Raw genomic sequence first — 20777 nt, 5'->3', positions numbered from 1 at the left:
CAAGTCCTAGTAGTAATGAAGGATATAGAGGAGCGGATTTCTTATGGCCAGTCTCTTGGCTTTTGTTTATTTATGCTTTTCCCATCTTTCTATCATAAAAAAAAGCCCACATGAAATTCCATTGCAAGAGGGCAATGTGTGCTCAGGGGCTGGTAAAGTGCAGAGCTGTGATGGGGTCCACACAGATTGATGGACTTCTATTAAAACCTGTAAACAAACTGTTCAGTGTGGTGTGCCCTGAGCAAGAACAGAAATGAGATTTTTTCAAGTGAGAGTGGCACTGGGAAAGGGCAAAATACAGAAGTGAACTGTGTTGGCACCAACATCTTCGAGACAGGGAAGGGTGGGATGAACAGACTGTAAAATAGGTGCCACTTGGGATCTGTGGCTGAGGATGAGGTGGAGGATTGTGAAATCTCTTTGAAGCATAGCAGAAGTTCAAATTAGGAATAAAGGAAGGGAAGCAAAAACGGGTGGAAGAATGAGACATGCCTGAAAAGATTAAAGGGCTCTGAAAAAATTGGAGCTCTTACATTGTGTGAGGGATGATTTGAATTTGTGTCTCTTTTCCTCATTAATGATCTCTTTCTCACACAATTATAACTGCTGATGAGCAAGCATCACAGTTCTTTGCTCAGGTATTTGAGCAATAATTACAGCTATGCAAACGAAAAATGCTTAAATGTGGCACTGCTTTTATGCTTTTGTTGTGCAAAACACTGAACTTGCTCTTACAGACTGATGGTGCTGCCCTTGTAGCCCTGCAGCACAGGAGAGACCTACCTGTACAGAGCGTTCATTGTGTTACACATGAGGAATTCATTTCCTGAGCCTGATTTCAGATATCTGACAGCAGCTGGTTCAGTGCTTCATGAAAACAGCTCATTCTGTTGAAAAGCCCTGCTGTCTTCCAGGCATTCTGCAAGTGGGGGCATTGTGCTCGAGCACAATGCCCACCAGGGAATGTACTTGTGTTAGCAATCTTTTGCCACTTAGCACTTAAATTAGGCTTCAGCTTTTATGTTGAAAAGCTAATATGCCCCTTTAAAAAAAAAATACACCCATAGTTTAGAACACTGCTGTTGCAGATTATTAATGCAAAAGTTTGGCTGGATACGAGCAAGAGAAAGTTATATTTGTACTGAAGTATTTAAAAAGCAGTATCCTCATTACTGACTTGTTCACAGTTACTTGATTCCCCTTCTAGGAAAATGTGTTAATTCTTTGTGAAGAGAGAAATGTAATAGGGCACCTGATGTGGTTTGCTAGTAAAAAATGGTGATTTTGATAGCTCTGTATTTCAAAGCTGAGATTTCTCAGTGGTGGTGGCATCAGTCAGGTAAAGCACAAGTGTTTCTCCAGCCACGTCTTTGTCCTTCAGATAACTCAGCAAGCTTGAGCCAAACAATTAACAGTACATAGAACAGGGCAGTCCTGGGAAATTGTAGTTTGTAGATCTCCCTCAATCCAATCTATTACCTCTCATTAAGGCTTTAGAGGTAATGCAACTGTGTAGTGTTCTTCTGAAGACATGAGTTTTTGCATGGTCATTAAGAGCCATTGGTTGTCCAGACTTTCTTTTTTGTAGTAAAATAAACAAACAGCAGTGACTTGAACTTAGGCTGTGTACTCCTTTCTTCATTCTCAGATGAACTAAGAGGGAAGGCTGTAAATTCTTGGTCAAGTTTTACAGTCAGGAAGAACAGGACCAATTTCCAGGCATATGCAGAATAAAGAAGCTTTTTAGAATTCTAAATAAACAAACAAAAACACAGAAAAAATCCCAAACACAGAGCAAGTTTCAAGTAGCTTTTTCTCTTTTGGTTTTAAAGTTGGTCTTTTGAGATGCAGCAGTTGCTCAGCCTTCAACACAGATTGTCACTTGCTAGGAAGAAAAGTTCTCAATGAATCCTGAACCCAAGACGACATTAAAATCTCATTAAAATACAATTGTATTCTGCAGCTTAGCTCCTTCATTTGTCTTTGCTCAGCCTATGCTTCAACCAAGCTTTCTGCAGTTAGGTTTTTCCACTGTCCCACCTAGAACATGAAACATTTTAGTGTTTAAACTCATCTACCAGTTCCATGGCAGTTTGAAGGATAAATTGTCAGCTCAATGCAGGAGCCCAAATCATCCTTGAAAGAAGCCATGTGTGATTTTCATCACACTCGAGGTGCATAGGGTTCATCAACAGAAGGAGTGGCCAGCAGAATAGTTCTTACATTTCATTAAAGTTTAACAGCTGTGGTAGAGTTCCTTGTCTCACTTGAGGATGGCTGGATCCCATAGTTTCCAGCTTTGGTATATGCAAGACAAATGTGCATATTTGGATTTGAACTGTAGCACATCAGTGTGTCAGGTCAGACCTATGCTTAAAGCAGCAGTGCTTTTGCTGTCAAGGTTGGGTAACCAAAAATTTCTGGTGTTTTTTCTTGAACAAGGAGTTTCATTAGAAAAAAAGGAGAATAATAAGGTGTTCATCTTTTTCTCTGATACTGTCTCCACAATTTGGTGAGATGATTTCTGCTCCGGATTAAAATGTCTGAATACAAATGCTTTAAAATGAAAGTTAATGCAGGAAATCCAGGTGGGTTTTTCTGGAGACATAGATTAATTAAGTATGTCAGTTAGTGTACAGTTCATTTGCAGCAAAGGGGAAAATTTAGGAACACAAAGTGTAGTGGAAGAGCTGTGAATTTTATCATGAATGTTGGTGTTTTGCTTGTGAAGTAATACTAACTGGAGTCCTGATCAGGAATGATAAGTCACACAGTCTTAGCATCCACCTGAACAGAGAAGAGTGTGCTGGGAGGTGGTAGAGAAACAGGAGAGTTTCTGTTTGAATACCATATGGAGGTGCATTTAGTGTATTCATCTGAAACATAAGAAGGCTAAAATTTTACTATTTAGGTTTTTCCTGAGGAGACAAATATAAAGCATCCAAGCAGGAGGATGTTTCTGGAGAAAACTCAATGAGTTCTCTTGTTACGGGTTCCAGAAACTGTGGCTAAGAAAAATGCACAAGGGAGTAGGAAACTGTTTCACTTTGAAATTGGTCCCCAATTTAATTTTAATTTTTTGTTTAGAATGGGAATGTTCTTGTGAGGTTGGCCATGACATTCTCAGCTCAGAAAAAATCGGATTAATCCTAGTTTTTTGATGTTCCTCCTGGGAGAAAATTCTCTCTTAAACAGTTGGTATGAATTTAATCCTTTCACATTCCATTCTCAAGAAATGCTGGAACCACTGTTCACAGGAAATCCAAGATCCTTTTAAAAAGACAAAGGCAATACTTCATACAGAGTTCAGCCCGGGTACATCCAGGTAAAGAAAGGTGTTGGCTTAGACAGGAAAAGTCTACAAAGTAGTAAAAACACCTTTCAGGACTGGATGCCAGAATGTCTGTGCCTTCTCCTTTAATGGATGGGCTGTAAGGAGCTGCAGGGCTGTTGAGCCTGGTACTTCAGGGAGCAGTCCCCCCTTAAATGCAGTCCCTGCTCCCAGTGCCTCTCCAAGTGGGAGCTGTGGTGCTGCGTCACCAGCACAGCCTGGGCCCTCTCTTTTCCCCTGCAGAGTGGATCCCTGCAGCAATTGGCTTCTCTGAATTTTAACTGTAGCTTGGGATTGTGGGGTTGTTTTTTGTTTTTTCTGGATGCTGGCAAGAGTTCTTAAAATCTCTTGCTGGTACTGGGGGTACCAGCAGCACCAGTCTGTGGGTCAGTGAGCCCCTGAGCAGCAGGACAGAGTACTGGGCACCCATATGGGTGTTATGGATAGATCCCTTTAATGAATAAGAGTTCCTTTCTGCTGCTGCCAAGGAAATAAAGCGGATTAGGGTCTGGTTAGGGCCACAGGAGTAACATTGTGTGATGGTACACTGTCATTTTGAGACTCCAAACAGTGTAGATCCAATTTCTTTTGGCAGTTTCCAGAGGCTGGAATGTACGGGATGTACACATCAGTGGTGCAAACAGCAGCTTTTCATCTCAAACACACCATAGTCAGCTTCTTCGGTCAGGTGGTCTGGGTTCTGCTCCTTCCAGCTCCTCTGGCACCTGCAAATTAACAAAGGGAAAAAGATGGGGAAAAAGTGGAGTTCATATTCCAGTCCCTTGAGTTGGCTGTGCTGTTCACAACCAGGCCACATCACACAGGCTCAGGCATTTCTTGGACTGCGAATGCAGGCAGGGAAAATTGAGAGGGCATAATCTGAAACTAGAAAACAATATAGGTAAAATAGGTTATGGTTTGCACATGGAAAAGAGTATGGATTCACATCTGCAGTGTGAGTTCATGCTGAGCACCATTTTCAAGTTGATATTCTTAATGCTGATATCTGTGGTATGAATAGATGTCTGATTATCGGAGATTGTGATCTCTTCTTGCTTCATTGTGGTCATAACAAAAGTATTAAAAGGAAAAAAAAATGGAAGTGGATGTTCCAAAAAATGTCTTTCACAAGTGTCCTGCAGACCTACTGAAGATTCAGAAAGGTCCTAATTCTATTTTTGTTTTTCTGATATTTCTTATCTTTTCTTTCCCAAATCATGGTTATTTCTTCTTGTCTTATCTTGTAAATTCTGCATTTAAAATATACTCTTACTAAAAATTAATATTTGCAGTAAAACACAAATCCAAGTGCTATTGTGTCCCAAAACATCTTTTAATGTGGCTTTAGTTAATGAATAATATCTACACTAACACACAAGTAGGAGAACCTGCAAGATCCAGTATTGTGTCTGAAAGAAAGGGATATGAATTACAAAGTACCTCCAAAATTGCTAAAAAATGATGAAGCTCTTTCTGTTAGGAAAGCTTCACTTTCTCATAACAAGGAAATGTAACCAAACATTATGCTTTCCTTCTCTGCAAAATCAGGCTGATTGTGTGTTGTCTCAGCGGGTGTTTACCTGAGCTAAAGTACTGCTCTGGAATTCACACTGTAAATAAGCTAGCTAGGCTTCCAGGATTAATCCACTCTATCTGGAGAACACCCTCCAATTTGTCATAACATGGTAACTTGGTAAATACTACATCATCTGTTAAGCAAGTATTACATAATCTGTTGAGTTTAAATATGCAGGCTATTAAAAGAATATGGATCGATCTGGCAGCACCTGAGATGACCATCACATGTGATATTTTTTCTTGTCTCTTTAGTGAAAAAGACCACGTTGCCAGTTTTTTGGTGGCTTTTTTTTTTTTTTAATTGCTGGATCTGATATATATTATGTTTATGCATGTTTTTGGGTGTTTTTTTTTGTGTGGCACCTTGCAAGATCCTAGTTCACTGAAATAAAAAGGAGCTACAGTGCGATATGATAAGTAATTTCTTCAGGTTTCATAAGCCACAGAAAGGATTCAATTGTGGAGCATTATTTTTCTCTATGCTGTATTTATTACTATTATATTTAATAGCTGTAAGAATATATTGAGGTTTTATGCTTCTATCCTTATTTTTTGCAAAGATTCACTTTGAGTGTAGCTATCTGGATTAAAGATAGTTGATAGCATGTAGCTTATGAAATTAGGGTCTGAGCCATAACTTGAAATCAATATGTCTTTTGTTGATTTCACTGGACTTTGAGCAGGACCCTCAAGAGGTTCACCCACATTAGGACATTATGACAACCCGATCATTGCTGTATTCTCTGCCACCTGGAAGAGTTTATTTTTCTCTATGCTGTATTTATTACTATTATATTTAATAGCTGTAAGAATATATTGAGGTTTTATGCTTCTATCCTTAATTTTTGGTCTTTTTAGGGTGAGAACTATAGATGATGTGTAAAATGTCTCCTTTTTGTCCTTGAATCAGAAATCTGTCTTTTTCTGGTTTAAATGAATGTGTAACAGGTAAAAGTGGGGAGCAAGTTCCCAGGGCCTGACTGTGTGTTTTCTGCTGGGCAGGGTTGATGTGGAATGTTAAGGTCTGGGAATTCTGATGCTTCCCTGTCCCCTTACCCTCATTCTCTGTGGTAAAAAGGATGGGACATAGCATGGAAGTAAGACCTATGTTTTGTACTGACCTTGGGCTAGTCACTGAAAAGGTTTTTAAAAAAATTAATCTTGATATTTTTCTAGTATTGATATAGGTTCATCCTTACTATATCTTAGAGAAAAAAAAAAAAAAAGCAGTGTTCTTTAGACTTTTAAACTGTGGTATGGTCCAAAATGTACTGTAGTTCAGGTTGTTGCATTATTTGTTTTAATGCCTTTTTGGGGAGCATAGGGCATATGAATGGCTGAGTTTCGGCTGTAGAAAACCAGAGTCTCTGTTTACCTCCAAGTTAAAATTTAGATTTTGAATAATTATGCAATCCTTAAGAATAAATTTTCAGTAGAATCTGCCAGTGTCTGGCTTTTGCATTCATCAAGTTTCATTAAGTCTCTTTTACAGTTGTGTGTCCTAGTTCTGTTAAGCATGGTCTACAGGAGTAATTAATACAGAATACTTGGGCTGGGATTTTCTAGTCCTTAAGAAATTTCTCTTTAAAATCCTAGCTGTTTGAATGCCCAGCACTAAGCATGGCACTCTTCCAGGAGCAGTATTCCTGTTGTAATGAGCAGAGATATTTACTTTAGATATCACCAGGATAAAAAATGGGAATGTAAGAAGCTGGAAAGATGTGAATACAGGACTGATGGGATTTCTAGGTGCATTGCATTTGTGTGTGGAGTACTTGTGTATGCCCTTGGCTCAGTGAAAGGGCATTAAAATGCCACTCTTTTTCTGGAAGGGTTTGGCATTCTGCAATGCTGGAAAGGTGGTTTGAATCCTCAGTGCCCTTGTACTAAGGTACCTTTTAGAATGGAGATGAAACAGTACTACAGGTCTGAAAACATGGAGCTGTGGCAAGCCAAGTTCTGGTTTTGACCTTCTTAGTGTGGGCCCATTCTTTACAGAAAGGATAAAAAGGCAGCGTGTTCCCTTTTATCTAATCCTCATCCGAGCTGTCCAAGGCAGCGGGCTGTACCGTGTCGTCTGCCTTCTCCTTAGGGAGTCACAGCAGCACTTGGGTGTATCAAGTGTTACTGCCCTGAATGTGGCACAGTGTGTTCCTGAAAATAAGAATGGAGTCATCCCCACTTGTTCAAAGCACCCTTATCAGTCTCTGCATTTATTCTCTCCATCGTGGTACAGTAACTGCAGCAAAATTTCCAGTGCGTGTATCAAGTTACAGATTAGTGCAGGCCCCCGTGGTTCTTGGAACAGCATGGGGCTGTTTTTATTTACTGATGACATTTATCCTCTCATTTCCTTTTGGAAGCATGACAGCTTCTCAGTGTCTCATGGGGAATGTACTTACAGGACCTTCTTTTCATGCCATGTCTGTCAGCAAGCACTGCACAGTGTCCACGTCTGCTTGCTCTGGTGCTTCCAGCAGCCAGAGTGGCAGGAGCTTGGCTGGGCAGGGAAGCAGAAGGGTTCCTAAGGGCAATTCTCTTGTGTTGCAGGAGGAGACCGGGAGCGGATGACAGCCAATCATGAGACCTACCTCCTCATGGCGAGCACGCAGAATGACATGGAGGATTGGGTGAAATCCATCCGCAGGGTTATATGGGCACCCTTTGGAGGAGGTGAGTCATGGAGGGAACATGCACTGCTCACAGATGCACAAAGGCTCACAGCGGCTCTTCTGTTATCTCTGAGTCGCAGCCAGGGTTTTGAAGTGAAGAGGAGAAGGGTCTAGATCTTTCCAGAAAAGGAGTAAACATGTTTCCATGCAGAGGGCTCAATTAAAAGACTTTGAAGTGTCTGGAACCGCTTCCCTTGGTGAGGATAGCACATGATAGTGTGAGGGGAAGTTTTAAAGAAGATTGGTCTTGTATGAAATCAGCTTTCCTGCAGGGTAATTCCTTTGGTCACCAGCTGAAAAACCATCCATGGTGTTTCTTAAATGCCTGTTGGAAAAGCTGTCAGCAGTTCTCCTGCCAGTGACAGCTAAGAGCAGTAATAGCATTATATAAAGCTGTGCCTCAGAATATTAGCACTAACAGTGTGGGAATTTGATTGGCATCTCCAATGATTTCAGTAGTACTGGACCAAAATTTATCATTGGGAGTCTAGTTGTCTTTTTTTAAAAGCTCTCTTATGTTGAATGGGTTGCAAATTATTGTACTAATTTTCATCATTACTATTCTGGTGATAATATCTATATTATAATATGAGTGTGATTGATACTCTTGCACACAATGTCTGTATGTTAATCAGTCTGTTCCTTGGACCTCTCAAATCTCTAACTCTGAGGCCAGAAGTATTTCCCTACACCTGTATTGCAGCAAATGATTATTGTTGTCTGCAGATTGCTGGAAAAAAGTCAGGAGGGCAGGATTGTCTGTGCTGTTTCACGATCAAGAAGTGCAGCTATCACTGAAAACTGTTTTTGCTGACTTCTCTTAACTGCTGGATAGAAGGAGGGAGGAGGGAGAGACTAATGGAAATTTTAAATAAAACTTTTCTTGTAAGTCACTCATCTTCCTTTGTGCTTTATTCAGGTCACACAGTGTTTAGGAGAGGACTTTGGCCTCACTGGTGGGCTGCACTGAGGGACTTGGCCAGCTAGGGCCTGCATGGCATCTCTGAAACATGACTGTCTTCTCCATGGCTTCTCCTGGGAGAATGTGCCTTGAAAAGATGGTGCAAAGCAGTCATGTCACAGGCATCTGGCCCTTTAAGTTAAATAAGATGGCACAGTCCTGAATCTGGAAATGTAGGTCTTAGAACGCTTTAAAAAAAAGAAAACAACGTACCAAAAAAACCCCAAAACTCACCGAGTGAAAGGTTTATCTTAAAAGGCGTGAACTGCTACAGGTATGTGGACTTGGTTTGGGAAAGGGAAGATAGAAGTAGCACAGTCTTCTGTAGTCAGGCTAGGTAAGAAACGTGGTTTTTTACACAGCACAAAGATCACCCATCCCCAGCTTTTTCTGCAGAAAGTAGGCCTTGTGTTGAGCTCCTCAGCATTCTCCTACTCCATCCAGTAGCAGCATAAGCTGCTGTGGCAGTAATACATTTGGAGGCTTAGCAGAAGTGGATTTTTCAGAGAGTATCTTTGTGGATTTTTGTGCTTCCTGCACCACAGTATCTTTCTGTGGCAGATAATAGGGAAAGGCAGCCTTGCTGTTCTCCTGCAAGTGGAGGTGTCTCCACATGTCACAGACAGGGAGCTGCCATTAGGTGAAACTAAATTCTAGCCCAAGTCAATGAACAGGGCTACAAATAGTAACCAAATCTCTCAAGTCCTGACCCTGTGCTTTCTTCACCAGCTCCTCATTTGCTTTTATAGGGCAAGAGCTATTTGTGATTTGCAGCTGGGAATCCTTCCAGCCACCAAGAAAATTCTCAGGACATCCTCATTGTTGCAGGAATGTTTAATGCCAGTTATTGAGGGAGGCACCTCGCTGAGGATTTTACTTGCTGATTTGCATCAAACTAGAGGGGTGCAATCCTTGCATTACCTTTCCAATTCATTTGCAGTTAAAACACTTCCAAGTACGTTTTTATTTTTCTTTTTGGGTTTCTTGAGCAAGTATACTGATTCAGGGTTGTTTGTATTGGGAAGCAAACGGTTAACTCCCTGGAAAATGCAAAAATAGCTGGAACATAGTTTAGAGTGTAGTGTTCATGGAGAAGGTTTGACTGTGATAACAAGGCAAAGGCAGTATCCTGGGATGTGTCACCGTTAAGAACCGAGTTTCCAACATGTCCTCCATTTTATTCACTACTTGATAGTCAGAGCTATTGAACAAGTATAAATAAATCCTGTTAACTCTTCTGTAATTATGAATGACCAGACACACTCACATTTTTATTATCCTTGCTATTGTGGATGTTGCTGCAACAGTCTGACTCTTCTTAAGACAGGCACTTCTGCCTTCAGATGTCTTAAGAGCCTGCCTTTCTGATCTGTAGCTGCTGAAGTTAAAAATGGCTTTACATATTAAAAAATATACAGGAAAGTTGCCATCACATGATGACAACTAGCCACTAACAAGTAATTACTTGCAACACAACATTATTTCAGACAGCTAATTAATCAAAACACTCGTTTTATATCAGCTTCCTGAATTTCAGTCCTTAGTGGTAAACCACAATAGCCTGGTGTCACACAAGTCAAGTGCCACTTTGAGTAACACGTGAATTTTCTGGTTCTTTTAAGCATTGTAAGTAAGCTCTGTGTGTGTGTGTGTGCAGCGGATGTGTACAAACCTTGCTGAGCCACTAATATTTAAAGTTTGTCTGGCAGCAGGAGAAGACTCCTGGTACCAGAGTGAGGAGCTCTGTAAATAATTAACCTTATCATTAAATTGTTATTTGTTAACCTGTGCTGGAAGGAGAAGGTGGGAGGGGGGGCAGGTGGGAATCTGCTAAGCTCATCAGAAACAGGTTGTTTTTTGCACCAGAAGAATAAGGTGACTCTGGAAAGAAAAATCTGAAAGGGAAAAGAAATGCAAATGAGGCAGGGCATGTAATGCCTGTTTGCACATGAAATTCCCTTCCTGATTAGATTAAAAAGGCAATTTTTCACAGAGCCTGCAAGTAAGCGGGGAGGGAGGCGGCGAGAAGGAGCATGAGCATTTTAGCAGGGCTAGGTAGTAGTGTAAGGTCTGGCACCTCCTGCAGGAGCCGGGCGCAGCCTGCTCGCTCTCCCAGCCGCCGCACATGACAGGCACAGCCTGAAGTCAACTCAAAGTCACCCGAGGAGCCACAAACCTGCGCTGCGGCTGCCGCGCCGCGTCCTCCCCGCACCTGCTGCACGCAGGCGGCAGCAGCACAGCCCTGCTGCCTGCCCTGCTGCCTGCCCTGCCGCCAGAGCATCCCCCGCTGCAGGCACGGATTCCTCAGCGGCTCCCGGGATCCTGCCGGCAGGGATGCGCCGCTGCCGCATCTGACGCGCCTCTCCCGGGAGAGCTCCTGGTAGTTGGAAGGCAATAAAACAAGCGAGAAGCCCGCGAGAGCATCACACGAGGAGCTGGCCGTGTAAAAGGACTTTTGGGAGGAATCTGGTACCGACAAAGAGCCTTTCGGGCGAAGGGACTGTTATTTTTGCTTCTCGGTTGCGGAAATAAAGGGTGCCAGCGAGGAGTCTTGTATCCCGAAGGATTCTTCCGTGGCCTTTTTGGTATTGTTCTTCTCTTTCCCCTTGCACACCGCACAGTGCTGAGCTTTTGCTGTGGAATAAGAGTCTCTGGCACTCAGCCTCCTGTTCCAGCCGGGAGGAAGAGGTCTTTCTCCCATCCATCTGTGCAGGCACTTCTGTTTGAATGGAAGATACATCTTTTTGCTGAAACTCTTTTGTTGTGACATTGCATAATAGGCAGTTGTCTCACTGCAGGAAATAAAAGAAACTAAAGGAAATAGATGGAAAGAAATTGTTCCCCAAAGCAAAACTGAAGCAGGGAAGAGAACATCGAGATCGTTGCAAGCCCTACCCAAGATCTAGAAGACCACAAATCTCCTAGCTCCAGAGGAAAATACACTATTACAAAAACTCCTCAGCAGTCAGTAGCGATGATTAATCGTGGTGTTTTGTCTGGATGCTGCTGGTAAAGGAGAGCTTTGGAGGGACGTGGGGGCTCTGGCCTGTACGATGCCTGAAGACAGGAATGCTGGAGTCCGCAGCCCAGGTGCCTTAGCAGCAGCTCCCTTCATTCCCAAAACTACTTACAGGAGAATTAAGAGGTGCTTTAGTTTCCGCAAAGGTAGGTGTGCTCTGTGCTGTGCTCTGCTGGGCTGGTGAAACCGTGGCTTCTGAGAAGGCAAGGGGGTCTGCTCTGTGTGCAGGGGCAGATGAGAGCACCCAAACAAAAGGCATTAAACAATGCAGATGCCAACATTCCACGAATGATTTATTTACTCCTTTGTTCAGTTTGTTTGTAGCTGGCCAGCGGATACTGTCTCCTCTACATAATAGCCCATGAATGCAGGAATGAGGTGGAATGAGACAAGATCATTGCAGTGCCTCTGAGCAGAATTGAGTGAGAACACTGAGGGAATTAGACCTGTGATGCTCTGAGTTGCTTGTTTGGCCGAACATCAGGAAAGAGAGTTTATATTTGCATTTTGTCTGTTGGGAGGAGGGAGGGAGAAGAGAGGGAGCAGCAAGGTGATCAATGTCTATCTGTGCAGAAGCTTGAGTCCTTGATTTCAGAGGTTTCTGATGGAATGAAGTGTAGCTCTACAGTGCACTGTCCTGGTGCAAGGGCTGCATTGCTACTTCATCGTGCTGCCCTGCAGCCTGCATTTGCCTTTTCACCTGCTGCATAGAGAGGTTTATAGCCAGTTTTGTTTTGGATTGCACTTACCCCTGTTGAAGCAGAGCATGGAAATACTCGGGGTAAAAGGGCAAAGAGGAGACTGGATGTCATAATATGTCAGCTGAAAGCACTGGAAGGGAAAAACATGTCTGAGACAGAGATACAAGGAGGGATAGTAAGGTGCTAGGGCACTTGGGATGGGTGGGGAGAAACTGTTTCCAGGACAAGGACAAAAACTTTGTGTGGGGGGAAAAGAGGATGAAAATTTGTGCTGTTTTAAAAGCTCTGCTGGACTGAGAAATCCAAGCGAAAGGGCTAAATTGTCATGTTCTTCTGAAGCGTGAGAAATTATCTTACAATTTTACAAATAATATGTACAAATTATACAAATTCTGTCACCTTCTTCTGCTGCTCCTTCCTCAGCTGTTGCCCCGTGCTGCCATTTGCCCTTTTGCAGGAGCAGGCAGCTCCTTGCTCCCAAGCCTCAGCAGCAATGGAGTGACATCATTGCTTTCGAGGGTTGGCGAGCAGGCAGTCAGGGGCGATGTCTTGGAAGGAAGGATCGCAGCCAGCGAGGGGCTCACTGCAGAGCTGCTGCAGAGATCAGCTATCACATGCAGCTGAGGTAGCACTGGGAGCTGCTTGCCCCCTGTACCCCCCTCCCCAAGGCCCTTGGTGGCTGGAGTTCAGTCCTGCTGGAGGACTCCTGGCCAGGAGGATGTGCATGTGTATTGCATTTCAAGGTGTAGGTGTGAATTAGAGCTGCCTGTGCTCCGTTTATACCCTTAACTATTTGAGAAATGTTTGGAAGTTGAATAAAGGATTAACTGATAATTTTGCTGACAGCTGCCTTTGTGCCTGGGTACAACCTTAGCTGCTCCAAGAAAGAGCTTCAGCTGTTGATTCTTCCCCCATATGTTCTGATACAGAAACTCTCCATGCCTAAAACTCCCAAGTGAAGCAGCAGCACTTGGGGCAGAGGACAGAGTGATGGAGGTGATGCTGCTAATTTGCTTTCCTCTATGTAAAATTTGTTTTGGTTGCTTTCTTATATACATTTTCTGTCAAGGCCCCTAGATCAGAGCTGTGGAGTGCTGGGGCATGTATTTAACTTGATCCATATCCCACTGAAGTCAACAGAAAGATTAACAGATATTAACTGGATTCAGTCAAGCCCTGACTATGGTGGCACTGGCACATTAGGCTAACTGCACTTGTCTTATTAATTGGCTTACTGAATTATTGCAACTTCATTTGCAGATTGTATACCTAAGTATAAAAAAAGGCAAAATTAGCCTTCTGTAAACCTAATCCATCATTGCATAAAGCAGATCAATTAGATCTAAGCTGTGCAACATAATGCGGAAAATAAAATTAGCAGGGAAAACCACTGGCTAGTCATGGGAAGATGTGTAAGAGAATCATGACATCATCTTCACCAATGACATCAAGTATAGAACTCCTCCTAAAAATCCAGATCAAAGTTCCATTGTGGTTGGCACAAAAAAATTAGATGCCAGACTTTTGGGGTTTAGGAGTCACGTCATAGGAGAAGTCAAAGCTCAAAGGGCAGCACTTGAACAGAGACAGAGGCAAACATCTTCAAACTCCAGCTTGAAGCAGATGCTCTCTGATTACCACCACAGGAACTTCCATAGAGAACATGCAGGGTCAATGGAAAAAGCTGTATCTGAGGAGGCATGCAGTGTTGAGATTGTTCAATAATGTGGTGAATTTGGGTGCACAGGGTTGTGGAGAAGGAGGTGGCATTGGCTGTGGCCAGAGAAATAGTGCAGGCTCTGATGTGATCAACTGTGACAAGTTCCTGAAGATGTTTTCAAGATTGTCTCCTTTCCTTTCCTGTATCTAAGTCTGCTCTTGTATCAGAGTTGTTTTTGCAAGCAGATTATTGGGGTGTGCATATGTTTTAAACTCCACGGTGGGAGTTTATCTTACCTTATTCAGGCAGGAATAAAATTCTGCTACCACTGGTTTTGGTGGGGTTTTTCCTCTCCTGTATGTTACAAAATTCTGTAGAGAAGAAGAAAATACTCCCTGTCTTTGATCCACTCAAAACAGCACTTACTGCTGGGGAACATCTGAGCAGAAAGGTGATGGAAAATAATGATTAAAAGCTCTTTACTAGGTGTTATGTGGTCATGACAGCCACTTCTTTTGTGTTATTGCAGGACCTTTGTTCCCAGCCCCACTGTTGAAAGCCATTCATCTGATCTGTTATTTTCTGTCAATGAATTACTGATGAAGAATTAAGAGCAGTTCAAAAATTCACATCCAGATTCTAAGCTGAGATCAGTTCCTTTAACCTTAACTGACCCTTTCTGATCAGTACAGCCCATGAAACCAGAACTTGTTTTGCAAGCACCAGGCTCCCTTGATCCTCTGGGTCATCTATGAAAACATCAGCCTTCAGTGCCTTTTGCTGTCTGAAACCTTTTGGCTCACTGAATGTGTGTGCTGAGGTGGATCTAGAGTGGTAGGTGGCCTTTTTTGAGATATTCCTTATTTCAAGCCTTTCCTTATGGGCAGAATGGACACCTAGATTTTTTCTCCTTTTTTCCTCCTGAATCAGAAGTCCATGGACTTTAGATGTGATGCCTGCCTGTGTTCAGCTAGCTAAGGAAATCATTGACTAATAGCATTCTTAGATTTTTAGAGCCATACTCTTAACTGTGACTGTGTACCATGAGCAATAACCACAATGCTTCCACAGCTCCTAAGACATATGCAGAATTTGCATACAGCACTGTGGTGTTTTTCATAAGGTTTTTGGGGATCTGTTAAGCATGGAAACCCAGTTTCTGAAAGTGTTTACAAAACTTGTGCCACGGGAATGTTCTAGTTAATGAATAACTGCTCAGCATGCCCTTTACCAGCATGTGATTTTCCTCTTTGATGTTATGCGTGATCTTGGCTTAATTGGATATAGCTTTACAGACCTGCAAGGGCTCTCTGAAAAAGCAGTTCTGCTGATTAAATCTAATGACTGGCCAGAACTGGATCCTGTGCATTTCCCTGCCTTCCACCAGCTGTGGGGAAGCCAAACCAGTGCTATTCTGAATCTCATGGTTTCTTATTGATTTGTTTCTCCTCTGGTACCCCATCCCAAGGATAAACCAAGCCACAGGTCAGCTCTTGTGTATCTGTGCGCTTCTGGATTTTGGAGACATTGAGATTTAGGAGCCACTTGAGTTTGGATTAGAACATGAGTTATGAGGCCTCTCTTTTACTTCCTTCTCCAACAGAGATGTTCTTGTTTATTTACTGTAGTGGAAATTTACTCCTAAGAAACAGCATTTGAGATTATCTCTGTGATTTTGGTTATAATCTAGTCTCCATAGCTTGGACTGTCTTTTCCTTCCTTCTTTATAAAGGAGGTGCAAGTAGTTACCAATTATAACTGATAGTGTTTCTCATTTTCTCTGCCAAACATTATGGAACTGCAGTTTCCACAGGAATGCTTTTGCTTCCAAATAGTCAACCTCTTAATGCTTGTAGACTGTTTGTCTGCAGCATCTCTGTAGCAGTTAGCTGTGGCATGCATGAGAGGGGATGAAAGCATTAGAGAGGGGCAGTGGGAGAAGGTATGCCTGACCCAGGAGACACCAGAAGGATGATGAGCCAGGTAGAAGCTATGGCAACATGATGTGGAAGCACAGTTGCCATGTTTCTGTCCCTTCTGCCCCTGGCAGCAGAGTGCCTTTGCCATAAGGCATCAGCAAATCTCTAACTTCAGGTCAATATTTGTGCAAGCTTATCACGACTGATTCATTTCATGGCCAAGTGCTGCCTGGTGCAGTGTTCCATGTTTGTTAGGTGGAGGAAATGCTTCCTTTGGAGAATCTTGTTCAACCTACACTTAGACACCAACCCAAGCCTGCCTGAGATTAATTCCAGTGCCAAACACATTGAAAAATAGTTACAGACATCTTGGTGCTTTCTGGTTCCCACCTGTTTTCAGTACATTTTATGTTGTGGTGCATCAGCAATTTGTAATAATATGCTAAGGGGTTTTTGCTCCCACTGCACAAAATGCCCTTATTCTGATTTTATTCATTATCTATTAGATGTGCTTTGAAAACCAATTTTAAAATGAACAAAAAAAAAAAAAAAAAGAGGCAGCATCAAAAAATGTATTAATAGAAAGTGATGTATTTTGACTGTAGTGTCATTACTAATAGGAGTTCCTAAGCACTCTGATCTAAGAACTTACTCTCTCCTACAAATGGAAGCTGCAATATGCACATTACTGATTAAAGAAAGTTGGCATGGTGAGAAGAAAGTATAACCAGTGGCAGAAAGCTTACTCCTGCTAATTGTACTGTCAGTGGGCATGAAGTGTAGTTATGTATACATTCTGGTGATACAATTGGAATATCCTATCCTATTTTGTTTGAAAAGAGGCACAGTCTTGTGTTTAAAACCAGGAAATCTCATGCATTCTTGCAAGGAGGCTTAGGCTGTATGTTCATAGGGCAAGCTGGAGTAGGATGGCCCAGTCTTGTACCTAAGAAGAAATAACCCCAGGGAAACAGCTCTGGAAGGGACCTGGGTGTCCTGGGGGACAGTAAGCTGGACATGAGCCAGCAGTGGACCTGGCAGCAAGGAAGATTTGACAGCAGTCTGGGCAGTATCAGCAGAAGCAGAGCTAGCAGAAGGAGGAAGGTGATTAATGTCTTCTGCTTAACATTTTTTAGACCATATCCAAATATTACATCATTTAAGAAGCAAAAACCCATCAAAGCCAGGAGGTGGAGATAATACTAATGTGAGTTGAGCAAAGGGTCACTACTGGGTTGAGGAGCTAGAACACTTGTCCTTTGAGGAGAGGCAGAGAAAATGGGGCTCGTTCAGCTGGGAGAAGGGACAGACTGGGGGGCACTGAAGTGCAGCCTTCTCAAACATTAACAGCTTTGAAATCCCCAGAGTCTCATAATAACACAGATTCCTTAACTGACTTTCAGTGGACCTTCCTCCCTAATTCCACTGCTTTGAGAAGGAGAGTGTAGCAAGTGGAAGGACTTGAGGATTTTCTTTGTGTCATCCAGCTGCAACTCTTAACTTGGAAAAATACAAGAAACACAAATTCAATTAATACTCCTCCCATCCCCATAGTCAGTTTTTAGGAGGTTAGGAAGGTATGCAATAATTAAGAAAACATACTTAGCATACTTAACTCCTCTGCCAACCTCAAGGCCCCAAACTTTGTGGATGCTACTTCAGTCAGTATTCTTCTAAGCTTGACTCTGAAATTGCAAAAATTCCTTCTTTAACTGCTAATTGTTGGGCTCTGGGTTTTGTACAGCATGTACAAAAGGAGTAATAAGGAATGACTGTGTGACGTTCATTCCCCTTACCTACTGCTGGTTTTGGCATCCCCAAGTGTGGGTACCATGGAAATTACAAAATACACTGCTCTGCATCTCAGAGACTCTCTGGATGTCTTAGCAGGACATCATTTACTCTCTCCAGTTACTTCCTCTGCTACAGTAAAAATAATTGCTTTTAACTACAAACCTCAGACCTTCCATATGGGTAACTTGAGACCTGCCCTACATCCTTGTGCATTTGCAAGGCAGCTGTCCTACCTACAACTGAGGTGTAAGTTACTTTTCTGTTAAAGGAAAAATGTATACACATAAAAGGTTACCTGGATGGATGCTTCAATCTGAATTGAAATATCAGGGTGAATTGAGTTTTTTAGGTCAAAAGCAAAAGCTGTCTAGCTCAATTTTGGGCTTTTTTTTAGAAAAAGCAAACCGAAACAACAATGTTTTTCTTGTTAAATATTTTATATTTTTAAACCAGCAGGAACAGTGTGCTCAGTGAATGGCACAATTTACTGCCTCTTTTTTTTTTATACTTTACAGTGCACGTCATTGCAAAAGCGAAGTAGTCATTTGGTCTTTAATTTCTGATCGTGACTGCCTTAGAACCATTCATTGTCTTGCTATTTATAGAAATTGAATTGCCTTGCTTCAGCCCTAGTACTGTTCAGCAAGTGGTGGTCTCAAGAGAGAGCTTCCAGCACAGATGACATGCCTGAACATTATTGTGCTGCTCTGCACTTTGAAAGGAGAGGCAAAATAAGCTGTAAAGAGTAGCTGTCGTTCCAGTGGTAGCACTGATACCCTCAGATCAGGGTTGAAATTAATTCTGTCAAAAAACCTCCATTTTCTTCTGAGCTTAAGGATGAATTCAGGTTTCCTGCAGTTCATCTGACATATTTCACCTTTCATGTCAGGAACTTCTTTTCGTACACAAAATTTATTACTGCTAAAGCAGATGGTGATAATGCAGTTGGTAATACGTAATGGATTTATCATTGTCTGTTTGGAGAACAAAATAGTAATTTCATTTAGTAGCAACAAAATTCTGAGTTATAAATATTTTTCCCTCCGTGTGTACAGATAATATGTCTTTAGAACTAATACAGGAGATACTTAATAATTAGGCATTAACCAAAAAAGATGGAGATATGCATCACTTTTCAATCAGAAGCTTTATGACAGAAAATCCTGTTTGTGTTATTTCTGTGTTTTCTGTGCCTGTGATCTCGCAAATAATTTAGTGTTTTATTTTAAATAAATGTTCAAATGTTTAAATAAGTGCTCAAATGTTTTTGAGCATTGTTGGAAAACATGTCAGCACTGTATTTCCAGAAGAGTATCAGTGGTGAAACTGAGCATTCTGTTCTTAAGAAAGGAGTAGGTCAATTGTCGAGGCATTTAAATGACCTGCACATTGCGTGGGTTTGCAAGAGAAGGGTGGACTCCTCAGATATGTTTGTGCTGCTCAGCTGAGTCAGAGCTCTCTTTCTGGTGCAGGTATTTTTGGGCAGAAGCTGGAAGACACCGTGCGGTACGAGAAGCGCTATGGGAACCGCCTGGCTCCCATGCTGGTGGAGCAGTGCGTGGACTTCATCCGCCAGCGGGGGCTGAAGGAGGAAGGCCTGTTCCGACTGCCTGGGCAGGCTAATCTCGTCAAGGAGCTACAGGATGCCTTTGACTGTGGAGAAAAGCCCTCTTTTGACAGGTAAAACCCTGCAGCTGTTCCCCGCGGCCTGCAGCCCAGGCAGGGCACGGTGTGCTGGGCTGGCTGACCCACAGTGCTGTAAAACACATGGCAGCAGCAGACAGAGTGGCATGTTTTTGTAGGTTTCTCTGTGTGTTTCCCATTACTGCTCCGAAATGTCTTCTTTTTTGTTCTGACTTTGATGTCTGATTTCAAAGCGTTTCTGGAGAATTTCCTTTTGTGAAAAGTTGGTTAGGAGAAGTATTGCTAATGTTTTGGCTTAATCAAAAATATCTGGATTGCCTTGATCTTAATATCATTTGAAATGCAGTGGTGATGCTGGCATTTAGTCAGTTCCACAAAGGAAGAATTTCTGTTATCACCACTCTCAGTGTGTTCTGTTACCTATAAAACTGACTGGAAGGGAAGATACTTTCATGCATTTCTTTATAATTTTGGGCCTTTGGTCTTAGAATGAAAGTCACTCTGACCATGAAAACAAACCTATGTGGTCTTGAGGGTCCGGGTCTGATTTGTGTTCCAGTATTTATGCAATTTTACAGAGTTAATGAGAGTTTCTGGGCCAAGGAAAACCTGGTCCTGTTCACTCAGCTGGGTATGACTTTACTCTCCTGTAAGTAATTGTAGTCCCCTGTGATTTTTGTACTATCTTCCTGTAAGCATTGGCAGCTGTAGTCACATACCCAGAGAAACAGCACCAGTGCATTATGAGTGCCACACGGACTTCTTAAGTCTGACCAGAATTAGTTTGATGGTCATGAAATTCCAGTTGAAGAGACTGTTAAACAGTGGTTGTCCTCAGCATGTGCCCCAAGTGACATCCATAAGTGACATCACACACCATCTGACAGTGGCATTGGCTTGGTTTGCTGCAGTTGTGAGCCCAATGGGAATTAGGAGGAAGAGGCAGATTGCATTTATTATGTGAGAGCTTTGTCTGATAGCAATCCAAGTAACAGGAAAGAAACTGTAGCTTGATCTTTTAGCGCAAAAACATGCCATGATTCAAACCTGATTGCTGGAAGTCATTTAGGTGCCTCCATTCCCTGTTCCTGTGAAGTGAGCAGATTCATTAAGCTTGAAGTTTTGTGCATCAGATGCACAGAAGGCAGACACCTGTAATGTTCTTTCATCTCCAACAGTTTCCTCAGTCCTGACCCTCAGTTTAAAAGAAAATTTAAGAATTTATAATGCTCTGGAAAAGTGACTTGTCTTCCTGTGAGGTTATTAGTTTCTCGTTTGAAGGTGAGTTAGGATAATTGATGAGTAAATGGCTTTATGGAGCCAGAGGACTATGGGAAGTGACTGTGTTAGCTGATGAATGTTTATGGCATGCTCACTCACTGTTCAAATACCATGAAGCTTATTTTAAAATGGTGAAGAAGCATCTACTGGGTACGTTTCCTTACTTGGACAGTATGATAAATATTACTGATAATGTCTGTCTCTACCAAAGGGTAGG

General features: G+C 42.2%; 1 protein-coding gene across 5 annotated transcripts in view; it reads left to right on the top strand.

The window, feature by feature from the left end:
* The window catches only part of ARHGAP24 (Rho GTPase activating protein 24), a 183641-nt gene that overhangs the window by 145903 nt on the left and 16961 nt on the right, over positions 1 to 20777 (top strand). For 4 of the 5 annotated variants that reach the window (XM_071431542.1, XM_071431546.1, XM_071431544.1 and 1 more), the window contains 2 exons: positions 7460 to 7582; positions 19108 to 19315. In XM_071431542.1, coding sequence (XP_071287643.1) covers positions 7460 to 7582; positions 19108 to 19315 — 331 coding nt within the window. Of the gene's footprint in view, positions 1 to 7459; positions 7583 to 10606; positions 11708 to 19107; positions 19316 to 20777 lie in introns of those variants that run through there. The other variant, XM_071431543.1, reaches the window with a different exon arrangement.

The sequence above is a fragment of the Agelaius tricolor genome, unplaced genomic scaffold (genome assembly GCF_023055355.1).
Source record: "Agelaius tricolor isolate 1412-34295 unplaced genomic scaffold, bAgeTri1.0.p SCAF_8, whole genome shotgun sequence".
In the NCBI taxonomy this organism is placed as follows: Eukaryota; Metazoa; Chordata; class Aves; order Passeriformes; family Icteridae; genus Agelaius; species Agelaius tricolor.
The sequence above is the reverse complement of the archived record's forward strand: the minus strand, read 5'-3'. Positions and strand labels throughout refer to the sequence as shown.